Here is a 15,537-nt window from a genome sequence, read left to right as displayed (position 1 = left end):
CTAATTACATTCTGGAGCTGCCAAATAAACTCCAAACCTCCCACTTTTCTGTAATAATTCTAATTTTGTGTGCAGTAAATGGACTTTTATCAGAGTTATTAGAAAGAGGATTAATTTCTTTTTAATTTTTTTCTGACCTTTCTGATCGACAAGCCCAGCGTCTTAGCTTCTTCACGAAGCCCACTCCCTTTTAGCCCTGAGAACGTTTCCTAGCTGGGTAACGAAACGTCTGCAAGAAAACCCACCAAACTCAGAGAGCCCCCCAGGGCACACCCACACCCACAATTCAACTACAAATATTCTCCTTTAATTTAAATAAATTAAAAAAAAACTTTTAAAAACTTTCTTTAAAAAAACAAACAAACCTCTAGCCCACTGATCTCCACCCCCCATCCCCCACCCATCGCAGAGCTTTTGATCCCCAGCCAGGTGAGTCAAGGTTAAACAACGACAAGTCTTCGCAGATGTAGAGGTCTCCTGCTTGGGCAGGGGGTTGGACTAGATGACCTGCAAGGTCCCTTCCGACTCTCTTACTTCCCCAAAGGCGTTGCGATTGTGTAAAAAACCAGACTCTCCTTCCCCTCGCTTCAACTTGGGTGCCTTGGGTGGGGGAATCTGCCCCGGCTTGTCTCCCCACCCCTCTCTCCCCATCCCTCGCAGGGTGGTCGCGAGGAAAAGACCCCCCCCCCACCTACCCACCCCCCACGCGGGACAGGGGCCTTCCCCACCCCTACCCCGCCTGCGATCCTCGCCTCGGCAGTTCCCCCCTTCGGCCACCCGGCGCCTACGGTGCCAAGCGGGCGGGCGGGCGGAGACTCAGCCGGCGGCCCGTCCCTTCGTCCCGGAGGGAGGAAACGGGGGAGCCCCGTCGTCGTCGTCCGAGGGCAGGGCAGCCAGACCTTGGATCCCAGCCTCGCCCTTCGCCCCGCTCAGCAGCCGCGATGCGGGAAACCCTCTTTAAGGACAACTTCTGGGTGAGCAGCCCCTGGGCGGCCGGGCTGGGATTGGGGGCTGGAGTCGCTGAAGGAGCCCCCCGGCGGCCGTGGCTGCTGCTGGTGCCGCGGGGGGCGGGGTGGAGAAGGAAGGCAGCTCCGGAGGGACTCGGGGAGCGGCTGGAAGGAAGATCGCAGCCGGCGGGGAGAGAGAAGCAGCGGGCGCCCGGTTGGGGAAGGTTGAGCCGGGGTGGGGGTGGGGAGAGCGACGCCCTGGTTCGTGGGGAATCCGACCTCCTTGCCTTGTCTAGGCTGGCCAGGTGTGGGAACGGGACGTCGGGACGCTGTTTCGGATCCGGGACGCCAACTTGGCGACTGGGGACCTGGTTCCCACGATGCGTTGAGGGGGGGGGGGGAGTTTTCACCTTGTATGGTGAGAATTTGGGGACGCATTACAAAAAAAAAAAAAAAGACGTGGAGACTTTTGGGGAAATTTACCCCCCAAAAGAGCAACTGAGTTGATGAAAGGGGGCTAGAGACGATAGATAGATAGATAGATAGATAGATAGATAGATAGATGATAGATAGATAGATGATAGATAGATGATAGATAGATAGATAGATAGATAGATAGATGATAGATAGATAGATAGATGATAGATAGATAGATAGATAGATAGATAGATAGATAGATAGATGATAGATGATAGATAGATAGAGATAGATGATAGATAGAGATAGATTATAGATAGATGATAGATAGATAGATAGATAGATACATAGATAGATAGATAGATAGATGATAGATAGATAGATAGATAGATAGATAGATAGATAGATAGATAGATAGATAGAGATAGATAGATAGATAGATAGATGATAGATAGATGATAGATAGATAGATAGATAGATGATAGATAGATAGAGATAGATGATAGATAGATAGATGATAGATAGATAGATGATAGATGATTGATAGATAGATAGATAAAAGGAGGAGAGCCTGTGGTGTAGTGGCTAACAAATCTGCAAATCTGCCTAATATGTAACACATCCCAGGTTCAAATCCCGGTAAGGGTATGGCTAGCTGATGAGAGCTAAACAGCTTGAAATGGATCCATACTAGTCTCCCTTTATTTATTTATCAGCACAAATACAACACACACACACACACACACACATGGAGGACAGTTGCAGGAATTGGGTTTGGCTAGGTAGGAGAAAGTAGGGAAACTAGTCCAGGCGATGGTTTTCCCAGTTGCAATGGAGGAAAGCGATGGGAAATCGAGACAGCATCCTAAAAAGCAGAGGCATCACCAGGTCAACAAAAGTGCATCTAGTCAAGGCTACGGTTTCCCCAGTTGCAATGGATGGCTGTGAAGGTTGGACCATAAGGAAGGCTGAGCGCCAAAGAATGGAGGCCTTTGAACTCTGGTGCTGGAGAAGACTCCTGCATTGAGTCCCTTGGACTGCAAGGCGATCCAACCCATCAGTCCTAGAGGAGATCAACCCTGATTGCTCTTTAGAGGGCCAGATCCTGAAGATGAAGCTCAAGTACTTTGGCCACCTAATGAGAAGGAAGGACTCCCTGGAGAAGAGCCTCATGCTGGGAAAGATGGGGGGCAAAAGAAGAAGAAGGGGACGACAGAGAATGAGGTGGCTGGAAGGATGGGAGGCTGAGTCAACCTGGAGCCTGGTGGGATTCAAACTGCAGGCAGCTGGCAGTCAGCAGAAGTAGTAGTTTCAGTTTATTAAATTTATAAAGTAAATTTAAAGTAGTAGCCTGCAGTACTGCATTGACAGCAATCTTCTGGTATTTGAGGGACTGCCACAAAGAAGAGGGGCTCAGTTTTAGTCTCCAAAGCACCAGAAGGCAGGACAAGAAAGAATGGATGGAAACCAATCCAGGAGAGGAGCAGCCTGGAATTAAGGAGAAACTTCCTGACAGGGAAGACAATTAACCAGTGGAACTGCTTGCCTCCAGAAGTTGTGAGTGCTTCATCGGAGGAGTTTTTTAAGGAAAGGCCAGACAGCCACTTGTCAGAAATGGAGTCGGGTCTCCTGCTTGAGCAGGGGGCTGGACTAGAGGACCTCCAAAGTCCCTTCCAGCTGAATTTTGATTCCGTTTCTGAATCGAGTTTCCAATTCCTAGCGAAGCTTGCAGGTGAATTGATGCAGCAAACAGAGAAAGCAGGCCCAGGTGGTGGGGATGTGAGCTTATGGTTTGAATCAAGCCAGCTGGAGTAACTTTATTTTATTTTGTGTGAATGTGAGACTTATGGGATGAAGGATGTGCAAATCATGGTTTACTGTCTAAAGGGGCTTTTATTTGGCAATTAAGGTTTAGCCAATCATGGTTTGAGTTGTGGTATATTCCGGTATGTAATGTAATCCAAGCTCATGTGATGTGGCGCTTAGTTTCCAATGGCGTTATGCTTGGTCTGGATGTGGCTGATGGGCTCTGTGGCTCTGTCCTCCCACAGAGGCTCTCCAGATTATTTTGAAAGTACAGGTAGTCCTCGATTTACAACATTCATTTAGTGACTGTTCAAAGTTACAACGGCACCAGAAATGTGACTTGTGACCGTTTTTCACACTTAAGACGTTCCATGAGGGCCTCCCCATCATGGTCCCAGGATCAAAATTCATTCACATTTATGACAGGGTCCTAGAGTCATGTGATCTTTTTTGCGGCCTTCTGACATGCAAAGTCAATAGGGAAGCCAAATTCACTTAACAATCGTGTTACTAGGGTAACTACTGCAGTGATTCACACTTAACAGCTGCAGCCGGAAATATTGTAAAATGGGGCATAAATTCACGGAACAAATGTTTCACTTAACAACAGATTCAGTCACACTCTCCTGATTCAGTTAAGCACATGGATTGGGGAAAGATGGTAGCTTCTTTATATAATATACTAGCTGGATAGCTGTGCTTTGTGAGGAACTCTGTGATTGGGCTATGCAGGAGAAATTCGGTTCACAATCCATTGGCTCAGTGGTGGTCGGTGATTGAAACACATAAGGGAATATCGCTCCCGCCACCTTGAGTCCGGAAGTAGTTCCATAGGTGGAAGGCGTAGACATTTCGGTGAGATATTGACGTTTAGTACTGTAAGAAGCGCCAGACCGCTCCTGAGTGAAGGAGTGGAACTTCTGCCAGTTTGAACTGAGGTAACGAAATGTGAGGCAACGGGCGGTTGGAACAGAGTTCTTTTCATGTGGGGAGGGGGAGTAGAACTTAGCATCAGAGCGTATTAATTACTGTATAAGAAATACTAATGATCTGATGGTCATTTGGAAAAATCATTTTTTAGAGAGCACCTAGAAGCCAAGAGGAATATATATATACATACATACATACATACATACATATATGCATGCATGCATAGGCCAATATTTCTCAACCTGATCTAGTGGTTAAAGCACCAGACTAGGAAGTGGGAAACTGTGAGTTCTCTAGTCCTGTCATAAGCATGAAAGCCAGCTGGGTGACTTTGGGGTCAGTCATTCTCTCTCTCTCTCTCAACTTAAAACCACCTCACAGGGTTGTTGTTGTTGTTGGGGGAAAATAGAAGGAGGAAGATGTGTTGCCTATTTTCGTCGCCTTGACTTATTTATAAAAGTAACAAAAAGGCAGGATATGGTCAAAAAAAAGGAAAAAACAAATAAATAAATACTTCTTGGCAGCTTGAAGACGTGTGGACTTCAACTCCTAGAATTCCCCAGTCAGCCGTGCAGGACTAAAAAAAATTCTAGATAATACCCATTCATCAAAATTTTACCTCTCCACATCCATGGTTCTGTATGGTCGGTCTTCCTGAACCTACAGGAGCTTCAATCTCTTTTGGGATTCCAAAATTCTGATTTTGAGTAAAACTCAAATTGTATAAACAGCGGTTACCCAACATTTTGGCTTACATGGGCCGAAATTGCATGAATAGAATGTCCACAAGTAAAAAATATAATATAATATAATAACAAACCTGCTTTAGTTTTTAAATATAAATATTTTAGCAATATTTTAAAAAATATAAATATTTTAAAAATATTTTAAAAAATATAAATATTTTAAAAATATTTTAAAAAATATAAATATTTTAAAAATATTTTAAAAAATATAAATATTTTAAATATATATTTTTATTATCTTGTCTGGGCACGTTACTAGCTATCCAGGACTTCATGTGGTCTGCGGGCCAAGTTGAACACACCTGGTATAAACTTTCAGGCAGGTATATAGTCAGGATAACATTTAAATTTATTATGGGCAGTAAAATGAGGTATTTCAGCTTTGTGAATTGCACTTTGGAGTTTAGAATGCATACAGGGTTTTTTTTTCCTGCAAGAGACTGATCACAAACCATTTGTAAAATATTTCCTTTTTTTGTTTTTTTTGCCAGAAAAGACATTTGAATCCTTCTATGTTTTGTGCCAGAAGTTGACTTGGTGGAATTGTTATCTAATACAAGTAGTCCTCGACTTACAACAGTTCATTTAGTGACCGTTCAAAGTTACAACAGCACTGAAAAAAGTGGCTTTCACTTTTTTTTATCCTTTTCACTCTTATGACCGTCGTGGCATCCTCGTGGTCACGTGATCAAAATTTAATATGCTTGGCAACTGATTCATATTTATGACGGTTGCAGTCTCCTGGGGTCATGTGACCTTCTGACAAGCAAAGTCAATGGGGGAAGCCACTTAACAACCATGTTACTAACTTAAAAACTGCAGTGATTCACTTAACAGCTGTGGCAAGAAAGGTCATAAAAGGAGGCCAAAAGAGTCTCGCTTAGCAACATAAAATTTGGACTCAATTGTGGTCATACATCGAGGTCTACCTGTACTATGTCTCCTTCCTTCCTTCCTTCCTTCCTTCCTTCCTTCCTTCCTTCCTTCCTTCCTTCCTTCCTCTTTTTCTTTTCTTTTTCTTGTCTTTTTTTCTTTCTCTCCTTCCTTCCTTCCTTCCTTTCTACTTTTAAACCACCCGATTTATTTATTATTTATTTAGCCTATGGCACTAAATAGCTGAACCGCTGAAGTGCTCTGGCCCATCCGTATTAGACCAAGGCCAAAAAACAAAATAAAATGATCAAATAAAACTGTCAATCAAAGCAGCATACAAAACTAGGGCTAGTGTTCGTTCATAAGCAAAACATTAACATGCAATAAAATGGTAATGAAAGATACTAGTAAAATTGAAAAGTCTTCTTCAACTGATGTTGAAAAAAATGCTAATGTGACTGTTGGTTGGGTTATCAGAGGATGGCATTTTAGACCAGGAATCCCCCAACCCCTGGACTGGTGCGTGGACCAGTACTGGGTTGCGACCTCCCAGAAATCGGGCTGCTCAAACAAGCGAAGCTTCAGGGCTCCAAGTGACACCCCCAACAAAAGAAGACTCCGAGGCCTGAATTTCCTCAAAGTTCCATTTTATTAGCGATGTCATATTGTCACATCTGGGAAAACCCGAATCTGAAAACTTCCAGGTTTTCCCCACCCAAATGAAAGTCCAAGCCCCTGCCCAGCCCCCACATGTCCATCACATGGTCCAATCAATGCACCGTCCCAACTGGAGATGCCTCCCAGTCACACCACTCCAGGTGCAGGGCAAGATGTCCTTGAATCTCTTGAGAAAGGAATGTTATTTAGACTATATATCCCCCATATTCCATATAATCCCCCACCCTCCCATTTTCCCACAGTGTGTTGTGGCCCGCCAGAGGTGGCAGCAGAGTCGGACAGGAGGCGGTTGGGGAGGAACATGGGGCAGTCCTGGGAGTTGAGGAAAGCTCAGATGAGGGCTCTGCGTCGGAGGTAGAGAGGGAGTCAGACAGCAGTGAGGCAGAGGAACAGCTGGAGCCTGTTCCCAGTGTGCGCCTGCACAGAGCTGCCAGAAGACAAGAACAACCAGGAAAGCTGTGTCGACTTAAGAGTAAAGCCACACCTTGGAGGTGATTGGCCCCTTCCATAGGAAACAAAAGAGGAAGGAAGAGGGAGTGGGCTTTTGCAGGAAACAATTTGTTCATTCAGTCTGGAAAGTTCTGCTTGGGATTATAAGGGACTCTGTGCCAAGTTTTGCCTTGCCCTGTGTTTGGAAGCTAGTTATCTGGCAGTGCTCTAAACGAGATAAGGTGCGTGTGGATAAACATTCCTTTGAAAGACTGTTTGCTAAAGTCTTGCCGACTGTGAATGAAAGGAATTCACAGTCGTGTAAATAAAAGAGGTTTTGCAAGAACCAAGGCTTTGCTTCTTGCTTTCTGAGGGAGCCTGGGTCAGAACAATGGGGCAGGCCTGAAGGCTCAATGCAAAAGATGGCTTCCAGGCCTGACACGAAGCTCCATCCATGAGATGCAGGCGGCGCCTGAAGCCTCTCTGGTCTGAGGAAAAACTTCTCTCCACGGAACCGGTCCTTGGTGCCCAAAGTTTTGGGGGACGCTGATTTAGACAATGGGGTGCCATGACAGAAAAAGCTTTCCCCCTTGAAGAGGGCCTTCTCATCTCCTTTGGTGGTGGTAGGGTCCTGGAAGAGGACCTCATAAAATGATCTTAAAAGTCTATACACAGATAATCTGACGCTTAAGGCTTTCAAAGTAAAACAAAAACAGCATATAAGTGCAGTCTGGTATAGGTGGTAATATGTACCTATTGGTCAAGCCAAGTTATGGGCAAACTACTGTATATCAGGGGTGTCAAACTCAAGGCCCGGGGGCCGGATCCGGCCCACGGGATGCTTAGCTCTGGCTTGCGGGGTCACTCTGGAAATGGTGAAGGACCGGCCCACGGTGTCTCTGCCAGTGAAAACAGAGCTCCCAAGCTCTGTTTTTACTGTCTGAGGGTTGTAGGAGGCCATCGCAGCCGAAAACAGAGCTCGAGTAGAGCCATTGGCAGCATGCCCAAGCTCCGTTTTTTTCTGTCAGAGAGTTGCAGGAGGCCGTTGTAGCTAAAAATGGAGCTTGCAAGAGCTGCGGGTGGCACTCCCAACTCTATTTTCACTGGCAGAGGATTGCAGGAGGCCGTCACAGCCAGAAACTGAGCTCACGAGGGCCACGGGCTGCACTCCCAAGCTCCGTTTTTGCTGGCAGAGGATTGCAGGAGGCCGTCACAGCCAGAAACGGAGCTCACGAGGGCCATGGGCTGCACTCCCAAGCTCCGTTTTCTCTGGCATAGGGTTGCAGGAGGCCATCGCCACTCAAAATGGAGCTTTGTGAGGGCCACGGGCGGCACTCCCAACTCCATTTTCACTGGAAGAGAATTGCAGGAGGCTGTTGCAGCCAGAAACGGAGCTCGGGAACCCGTTTTTGCTGGCAGAGCGCTCGGCCCACCACAGGCGCCCCCGACACGAGTGATGTTGAGCTGGCAGTTAGAACAATTAATCAGTGGAACAGCCTGCCTCCAGAAGTTGTGAATGCCCCAACACTGGAAGTCTTTAAGAAGATGTTGGATAGCCATTTGTCTGAAACGGTATAGGCTTTCCTGCCTAGGCAGGGGGTTGGACTAGAAGAGCTCCAAGGTCCCTTCCAACTCTGCTATTGTATTGTATTGTATTGGCCACACCCACCAGGGCCCCCCAAGGTCAAACACAACCCTGATGAAATCGAGAAATGAATGAAATCGAGTTTGACACCCCTGCCGTATATGAACAGAGAGCAAACCCTACACTCACTAGCTCTGATGATGTTGCCTAGTTAGGTAATTAAACGTCTGCCAAAAAAACCAACAACCTCGAGCTCAGAAAATACCAAGGATTCTGCCATTCAACCCTGAGTTACAAATATTCTTTTCTATCGAAATGACATTATGTTTGGAAAATTACCTCGGAAAGGCTAGTGAAGTCATATTTGACTTCATGAGAAACTTCCTCAAAAAACAGGATTTGGTTTAAAAAAAAAAAGGAAGCCACTTACAGAAGCCTGGACACCCAAAAATTATTTTAAACCATACTGACTTTAAATATTTTTCTTCACAAAAATATAAAGGCAGGGAGGGCAACAGAAAGTCTCACAGGTTGCCAGGGAGTTGAAGAGCAAATCGGTGAAGAAAAAGCGAATTTTTCTGCAGAGGACAACGTTCTGTCAAATTTTTTTAAAAAAACAACCAAAACCAAAATATTGTATTGCTCAAAAACTGAAACACAAAACATTCAGGGTGGTATGCAAAAAAAAAAAAAGGAAGCTGCAAATAATATTCAAAAATATTTAAATATGCAAATAAGCAGGACATTAGCAAAGGACTAAGCCTCTGGATAAATTATTTGCATTTATCCTTTTCCCCAAAGATAAAGATGTGATATGTTTGCCTCGATGAATACTGTATTTCAGAAAAGCAGTTTCTTTTTATTGGGGGGGAGGGAAAGAGAGCCACAAAGGCTACATTTTTCTAAACTTTATTGGAAATTAAAGATGAACGAACGATCAGATGCAAATGTTTTCTGCTGAACAGACTGGCCCATGTCAGGCACAAAGGCAGCTGGTGACCTTGGGCCAGTCACTTTCCCTCAGCCCTAAGAAGGAAGCAATGTAACGCCTCTTATGCAGAAACCTTCACAAAATAGAATAGAATAGCAGAATTGGAAGGGACGTTGGAGATCTTCTAACCCAACCCCCTGCCTAGGCAAGAAACCCTACACCACTTCAGACAAATGCCTATCCAACATCTTCTTAAAGACTTCCAGTGTTGGGGCATTCACAACTTCTGGAGGCAAGCTGTTCCACTGATTAATTGTTCTCACTGTCAGGAAATTTCTCCTTAGTTCTAAGTTTCTTCTCTTCTTGATTAGTTTCCACCCATTGCTTCTTTTCCGGCCCTCAGGTGCTTTGGAGAATAGGTTGTAGCAGCCCAGAGGTGGTATTCAGCAGGTTCTGAGCAGTTCTGGAGAACCGGTAGCAGAAATTTTGAGTAGTTCAGAGAACCAGTAAATACCACCTCTGGCTGGCTCTGCCCCCATCTATTCCCTGCCTCCCGAGTCCCAGCTGATCAGGTGGAAATGGGGATTTTGCACTATCCTTCCCCTGGAGTGGTGAGGGAATGGAGATTTTGCAGTATCCTTCCCCTGCCACACTCACCAAGCCACACCATGCCATGCCCACAGAACTTGTAGTAATAAAATTTGAATCCCACCACTGTGACAGCCACTCAAATATTGAAATCCTGCTATCATCTTCCATAATCCTTTTTTCATTAGACTAGACAGACCCAATTCCTGCAAAAAGTCTGTAGAGATTCTCAGTCATCCCGGTCCTGGTTGGACTGGAAGGAAAGAGAAAGAAAGAAAAGGAGAAGAAGAAAAGAGAGAGAAAGAAAAAGAAAAAAAACAAGAAAGCCCAGTTGCCTCCTTAAAAAGAGGACCTTTGGACCAATTCCTGCAGCCGCTCTTCATATAAATGTGGGGCAGTCATCAGAACTCCCTGTTGCCCGGTGATTGCTCCAAAGCCAACCAGCCAGCTTTCATAGCTAATGCAAGACTAGAACTCACATTTTCCTGGTGATTGTCTCAGAATCAAAACGGCGTTTTTCATATTTCAAGTGTGAAATACATGTAGCCCTTGATTTACAACAGTCCGTTTAGTGACCGTTCAAAGTTACGGCGGCACTGACAAATGTGACTCACACAATCATGGCAGCATCCCCCTAGTCATCTGTACAAAAGTCAGCTATTTGGCAAGTGATTCGTATTTATGACGGTTGCAGTGTCCTGAGGTTATGCGACCCCCTTTTGCGACCTTCTGACGAGCCAAGTCAATGGGGAAGGCAGATTCACTTAACGGCCGTGTCACTAACTGAACAACCGCAGTGATTCACTTAACAACATTGTCAGGAAAAGGCGGGAAATGGGACAAAAGGTTTCACTTAGCAACGGGAATTTTGGGTTCACTTGTGGTCGTAAGTCGAGAACTTTCTGTAGTGCACCAAATGCTTGCTTCTGCCTCTTTTGTGTGCATCTGTTCCTCCCCCCGTAAAAAATGTTTCTATTAAGTCCCACTTCTCTTTTATTCTACTGAGCCTGAAGTGTTGAATTTGGGAATAAGTGACTTTGCGGTGAAAGAGAAACGCTTAGTTGAGATCGTTTCGTCTTCTGAAACGGTTTCTGATTCTTGGTCATCCATTGAAGGATTAAGACTTGATTCTCAAATGAAAACTGTATGTTTCTCAAGCTGGCAGGGAAGTACTCCAAACCCTAGTAGCCCTTTGGGGTTTCTTACGTAAACTTTTGAGGAAATTGAAAATTTAAAAGAGAACTTTGGAGGAACTACCGAGAAACAGCAATAATCCCCCAAACGGGCCAGGCCAGGAATAGTTTAACTTTTGATGTAGGGTTTCTCAATCTTGAAGCTTCCAAGGGACTCCACCTCCCAAAATTCCCAGCTGGGGTTACGTAGGCTGGGAATTCTGAGAGTTGAAGTCGACATGTCTGAAAAGCTGCCCAAATTGAAAAAGAGTGCTTTAATCTTTGGACCTTCCTCCTGGATCCTAAGAGGATGCATTTTGGGGGGTGAAAAACATCTGGCTTCCTGAACCTCTTGTTTCATGTGTGGAGAGAAAAATCCAGTCCAGTTCCAAGCCTGGGAGAAAAACACTGGAAATAAAACGGAGGCCGTCTACAAGGAAAGAAAGTCTCTCTTTATTTGGATTTCCAGAAACTTCTGTGGCAGCAGCATGTTTCTGGGGTGGCTGACCAAAAGGGCTGAGTGAGTGGATGGATTTTTATAAGGCTCCGGCGTTTGGTCATTGAGATGCTCCTTGAAAAGCCTTGTTGCCTTTTGCTTTTTGAAATGTGGTGGGTTAATCCTATTATGCCCTAAAAATCCTGTTCTGCCCTTGGAGCTGGATGGGGGAATGCAAAGTCTTAATCCCACCAGTTCCAGGAGCCTGGAGCCGGAGCTTGTGTGACTGAAGGTGTTTTGTTTGTGAATAAATTGGCCCAATCTTTCTGAATGGATGCAAAATCTGGATTCCTAAAGGTTAACCTATTCAAGCTTCTTAGGTTTCCTATGGCAGGAAGACTGGCATCATTCTCTGCCTTTGTTAAGGTTTTTCTCCGTTTCTCCTTTGGGAACATACAATATTCTGCCTCTTTTAATGTTCCCTAAAATATTTCATTCTCTGGCAGTGAGGGGGCTTCCCACACATGTATGTGTGTAGGAAGGCCCCTTCAGCAGCTGAATCAGAGGAGGAGGAGGAGGAGGAGGAGGAGGAGGAGGAGGAGGAGGAGGAGGAGGAGGCGTGGGAGTCAAGGTCAGCCTGAGGGAAACCTGGGAGCTCTTAGGAGGAAGAGGGAATAGAGCTTGCAGAGAGAGAGAGACAGGTGGAGCCTGGGCCATGCATCAGCCCTCAGATGGAGAGTCAACAGCCCCCAGGTCTGGAGGTGGCTGATGAGGAAGAGGAGGAACAGCTGGGACAAGTGCCTGACACACAGATGCACAGAAGGCAGAGGAGAGGAGAGCAGTGGAAATCTATGGGCCGGTCCTTGGGATGAAAGCCACCACTGCTAGTGAAGCCTCACCCTAGCTCTGGGGATAAAAGGCAGGGGATGGAGATGAATAGGTGTACCAGACAACAATTCCTCTCCCTGCCGGACAGACTTCTTAGCTGGCATTGAGCGAGAAACTTTTTGCCTGGGCTGATGCTGCTCTGAATAAAAGAATCATTGATGTAACTTCAGAGGTTTTGCCATGTTTGGGGAGCTGGGTCCGAACAAAGTGTTTCTCATCCATGACAACTTTAAGATCGATGGACTTCAACTCCCAGCATCCCCCAGCCTTCATGCCCCAGTTCAGTGATGGCAAACCTTTTCGGCACTGAGTGCCCAAACTGGAATGTGTGTGCATGTGTGTGCCGGAGGGCAAAATATCTGACCCAGATGCCATTTGCCAACAAAGCCAAGACAGTTCTAGGCTGCATAAACAGAGGGATAGAATCAAGACCACGTGAAGTGTTGATACCACTTTATAATGCCTTGGTAAGGCCACACTTGGAATACTGCATTCAGTTCTGGTCACCACAATGTAAAAAAGATGTGGAGACTCTAGAAAGAGTGCAGAGAAGAGCAACAAAGATGATGAGGGGACTGGAGACTAAAACATATGAAGAACGGTTGCAGGAACTGGGTATGTTCAGCTTAAGAGAAAGAAGGACCAGGGGAGACATGATAGCAGTGTTCCAATATCTCAGGGGTTGCCACAAAGAAGAGGGAGTCAAACTATTCTCCAAGGCACCTGAGGGTAGGACAAGACGCAATGGGTGGAAACTAATCAAGGAGAGAAGCAACTTAGAACTGAGGAGAAATTAACTGACAGTTAGAACAATTAATAAGTGGAACAGAAGTTGCCTCCAGAAGTTGTGAAAGCCCCAACACTGGAAGTCTTTAAGAAGATGTTGGATAGCCACCTGTCTGAAACGGTATAGGGTTTCCTGCCTAGGCAGGGGGTTGGACTAGAAGACCTCCAAGGTCCCTTCCAACTCTGCTATTGTATTGTATTGTATTTCCACTACCGGTTCCACCGAACTGGTGTGAACCGGTAGGAACCCACCTCTGATGCTGACCCTGAGTCCCACGCCTCCCCCTCCTCTGATTTGGGTGCTGGAGGGGCTGGTGGCGGACAGGCCAAAACAGGCTGCTTCTAGCTACCAACATAGAAAATGCGGCATGTGCTATTTGCCTAATGAAGTTTTAAATGTTCTTTTTTTTTTAGACAACAGATTTGATCAGCACAGCCGGATATGACAACATTGTCCAACACTTGAACGATGGCAGGAAGAACTGCAAAGAATTTGAAGACTTTATGCGAGAAAGGTGCGTACGACTCCTTTCCTGGAACGGTGAAAGGGTCTTGAATGTACTCATGTGCTTTCCAGCCAATTCAGGTAGTCCTTGACTTACGACCACTCGCTTAGCGAACATTTGAGGTTATAATGGGCTTGCGTAGAGATGCTTATGATCTGGTTTCAGATTTCTGATGGCTGGCCACGCACCCCTGCTCCAGCGGTCACACATCCATCGCAAAGTAAAGTCTTACACTTAGGCAAGAAAAACCAAAAGGGCACATGTAGACTGGGTGAATCCAGGCTTAATAGCAGTAACTGAGAGAGGGATCTTGGAAGTGGACAACCAGTTAAATATGAGCCGTGGTGGGATTCTAAAATGTTAGCAACCGATTCTCTGCCTGGTTGCTGGATGGGCTGGCCATGGTGGGCGTGGCCTACTTAACTTCCTGCACCATGGCAAAGGTGGGGGGGGCGTTTTCACCCTTCCCAGGTTCTGGAGGATTTCCCCAAACCTCCAGGAGGGTGAAAATGAACTCCCTGGGCTCCGGAGACCCGCCGCAGAAGCCGGAAACGGCCCATTTCCAGACTTCTGGTACTTTCGATAGGCCCATTTTCTGCCCCCCGGGGGCTCTAGAGCAGTGGTTCTCAACTTGTGGGTTGGGACCCCTTTGGGTCCCTTTCACAGGGGTCGCCTAAGACCATCAGAAAACACTTATTTTCAAAAACACATGGAAAACATAAAATAATTTTATGGTTGGGGGTCACCACAACACGAGGAACTGTATTAAAGGGTTGCGGCATTAGGAAGGTTGAGACCCACTGCTCTAGAGGCTTCCCGAGCCTCCAGGAGGGTGAAAAATGCCTCCCCGGACTCCGGAGGCTTACCCGGAAGTCAGAAACAGCCCTGTTTTTGGACTTCCAAAAGGCCTGATTGTTGCCCTCCCAGGCCCTCCTGCACTTACCTGGCATCTGAAACGGGCTGTGTGGAGACTCCTGGGAGGGGTGGGGTGGGCTGCAGGGAGGCCTACTAGGCCTGAAACGGGGCACCAGGGGGCGATGTCGACCACGCAGGGGGAGCGCAGGGGTGTGTGTGTCGTGCACGCATTTCAGTGTTGCTTTCAGCACGCGACGACAAAAAACGTAGCCATCACTGTTCTACGCTCAGTTGTGGTTGTAAGTCGAGGACTAGCTGCAGATAACGTGGAAAACTAGAATGTAGTCATATTGGCCAACCCTACTGAGAAGCAGAGCTTATGAGAGATGGGTGGTCCCTCAGCGGCAACCAACACGCCGAATTGCACCAAAACCCAACCGCCAGCAATCCAACTCACAAAGCAGCAATTTTCACACAGGCACAATTTTGGCATGCCCACCACTGCCTGTGCAGTCACATCCTGGATCAGACGTAGTTTCCATGTGGGTTTTTTTCAACATAGAGCACAAATTTCACCCGCTTTAAGAACTGTAGGAAGTTAGCACCCACCCCTCTCCTAGCAGAATGAAATATTTTAGGAAATGTTAAAAGGGCAGAATATTCCCTCTAAAAGGGAGGCAGAAACTCAGCTCCCCTCCACATTTGTCAACGGGCCATTAAGGCCTGAGCCAGTCTAGTCTACATAACAAAGATCTGCCTCCTTCAGCCCAAAGCCCCTTCATTACATCATCACCCAGCAGGAGTCAACCAAGCTTGGGACTCAGGACAGCCTACAGTTTCCCCTGCATGGCCCCATGGGAGTCTGACAACCAATTGGAATACAAGCTCAAATTCAAAAGCCCAGAGAGGGCATAAAACCAGGACACTCTCAGCATCTCTTCCCTTTGAGGTCCCCAGGACCTCA

The 15,537-nt window shown here is 46.2% G+C and overlaps 1 protein-coding gene across 1 annotated transcript in view; it reads left to right on the top strand.

Annotated features, from left to right (window-relative positions):
- Positions 1-815: 815 nt before the first annotated feature.
- The window catches only part of PSTPIP2 (proline-serine-threonine phosphatase interacting protein 2), a 60,758-nt gene continuing 46,036 nt past the window's right edge, over positions 816-15,537 (top strand). The window contains exons 1-2 of the mRNA XM_081942573.1: positions 816-974; positions 13,627-13,727. Of these exons, the coding sequence (XP_081798699.1) occupies positions 942-974; positions 13,627-13,727 (134 nt within the window). The 5' untranslated portion in view covers positions 816-941. The remainder of the gene's footprint in view (positions 975-13,626; positions 13,728-15,537) is intronic.

The sequence above is a fragment of the Natrix helvetica genome, assembly GCF_964273705.1.
Source record: "Natrix helvetica genome assembly, chromosome: 2".
Classification (NCBI taxonomy): Eukaryota; Metazoa; Chordata; class Lepidosauria; order Squamata; family Natricidae; genus Natrix; species Natrix helvetica.
This window is presented reverse-complemented; position numbering and strand designations above follow the sequence as displayed.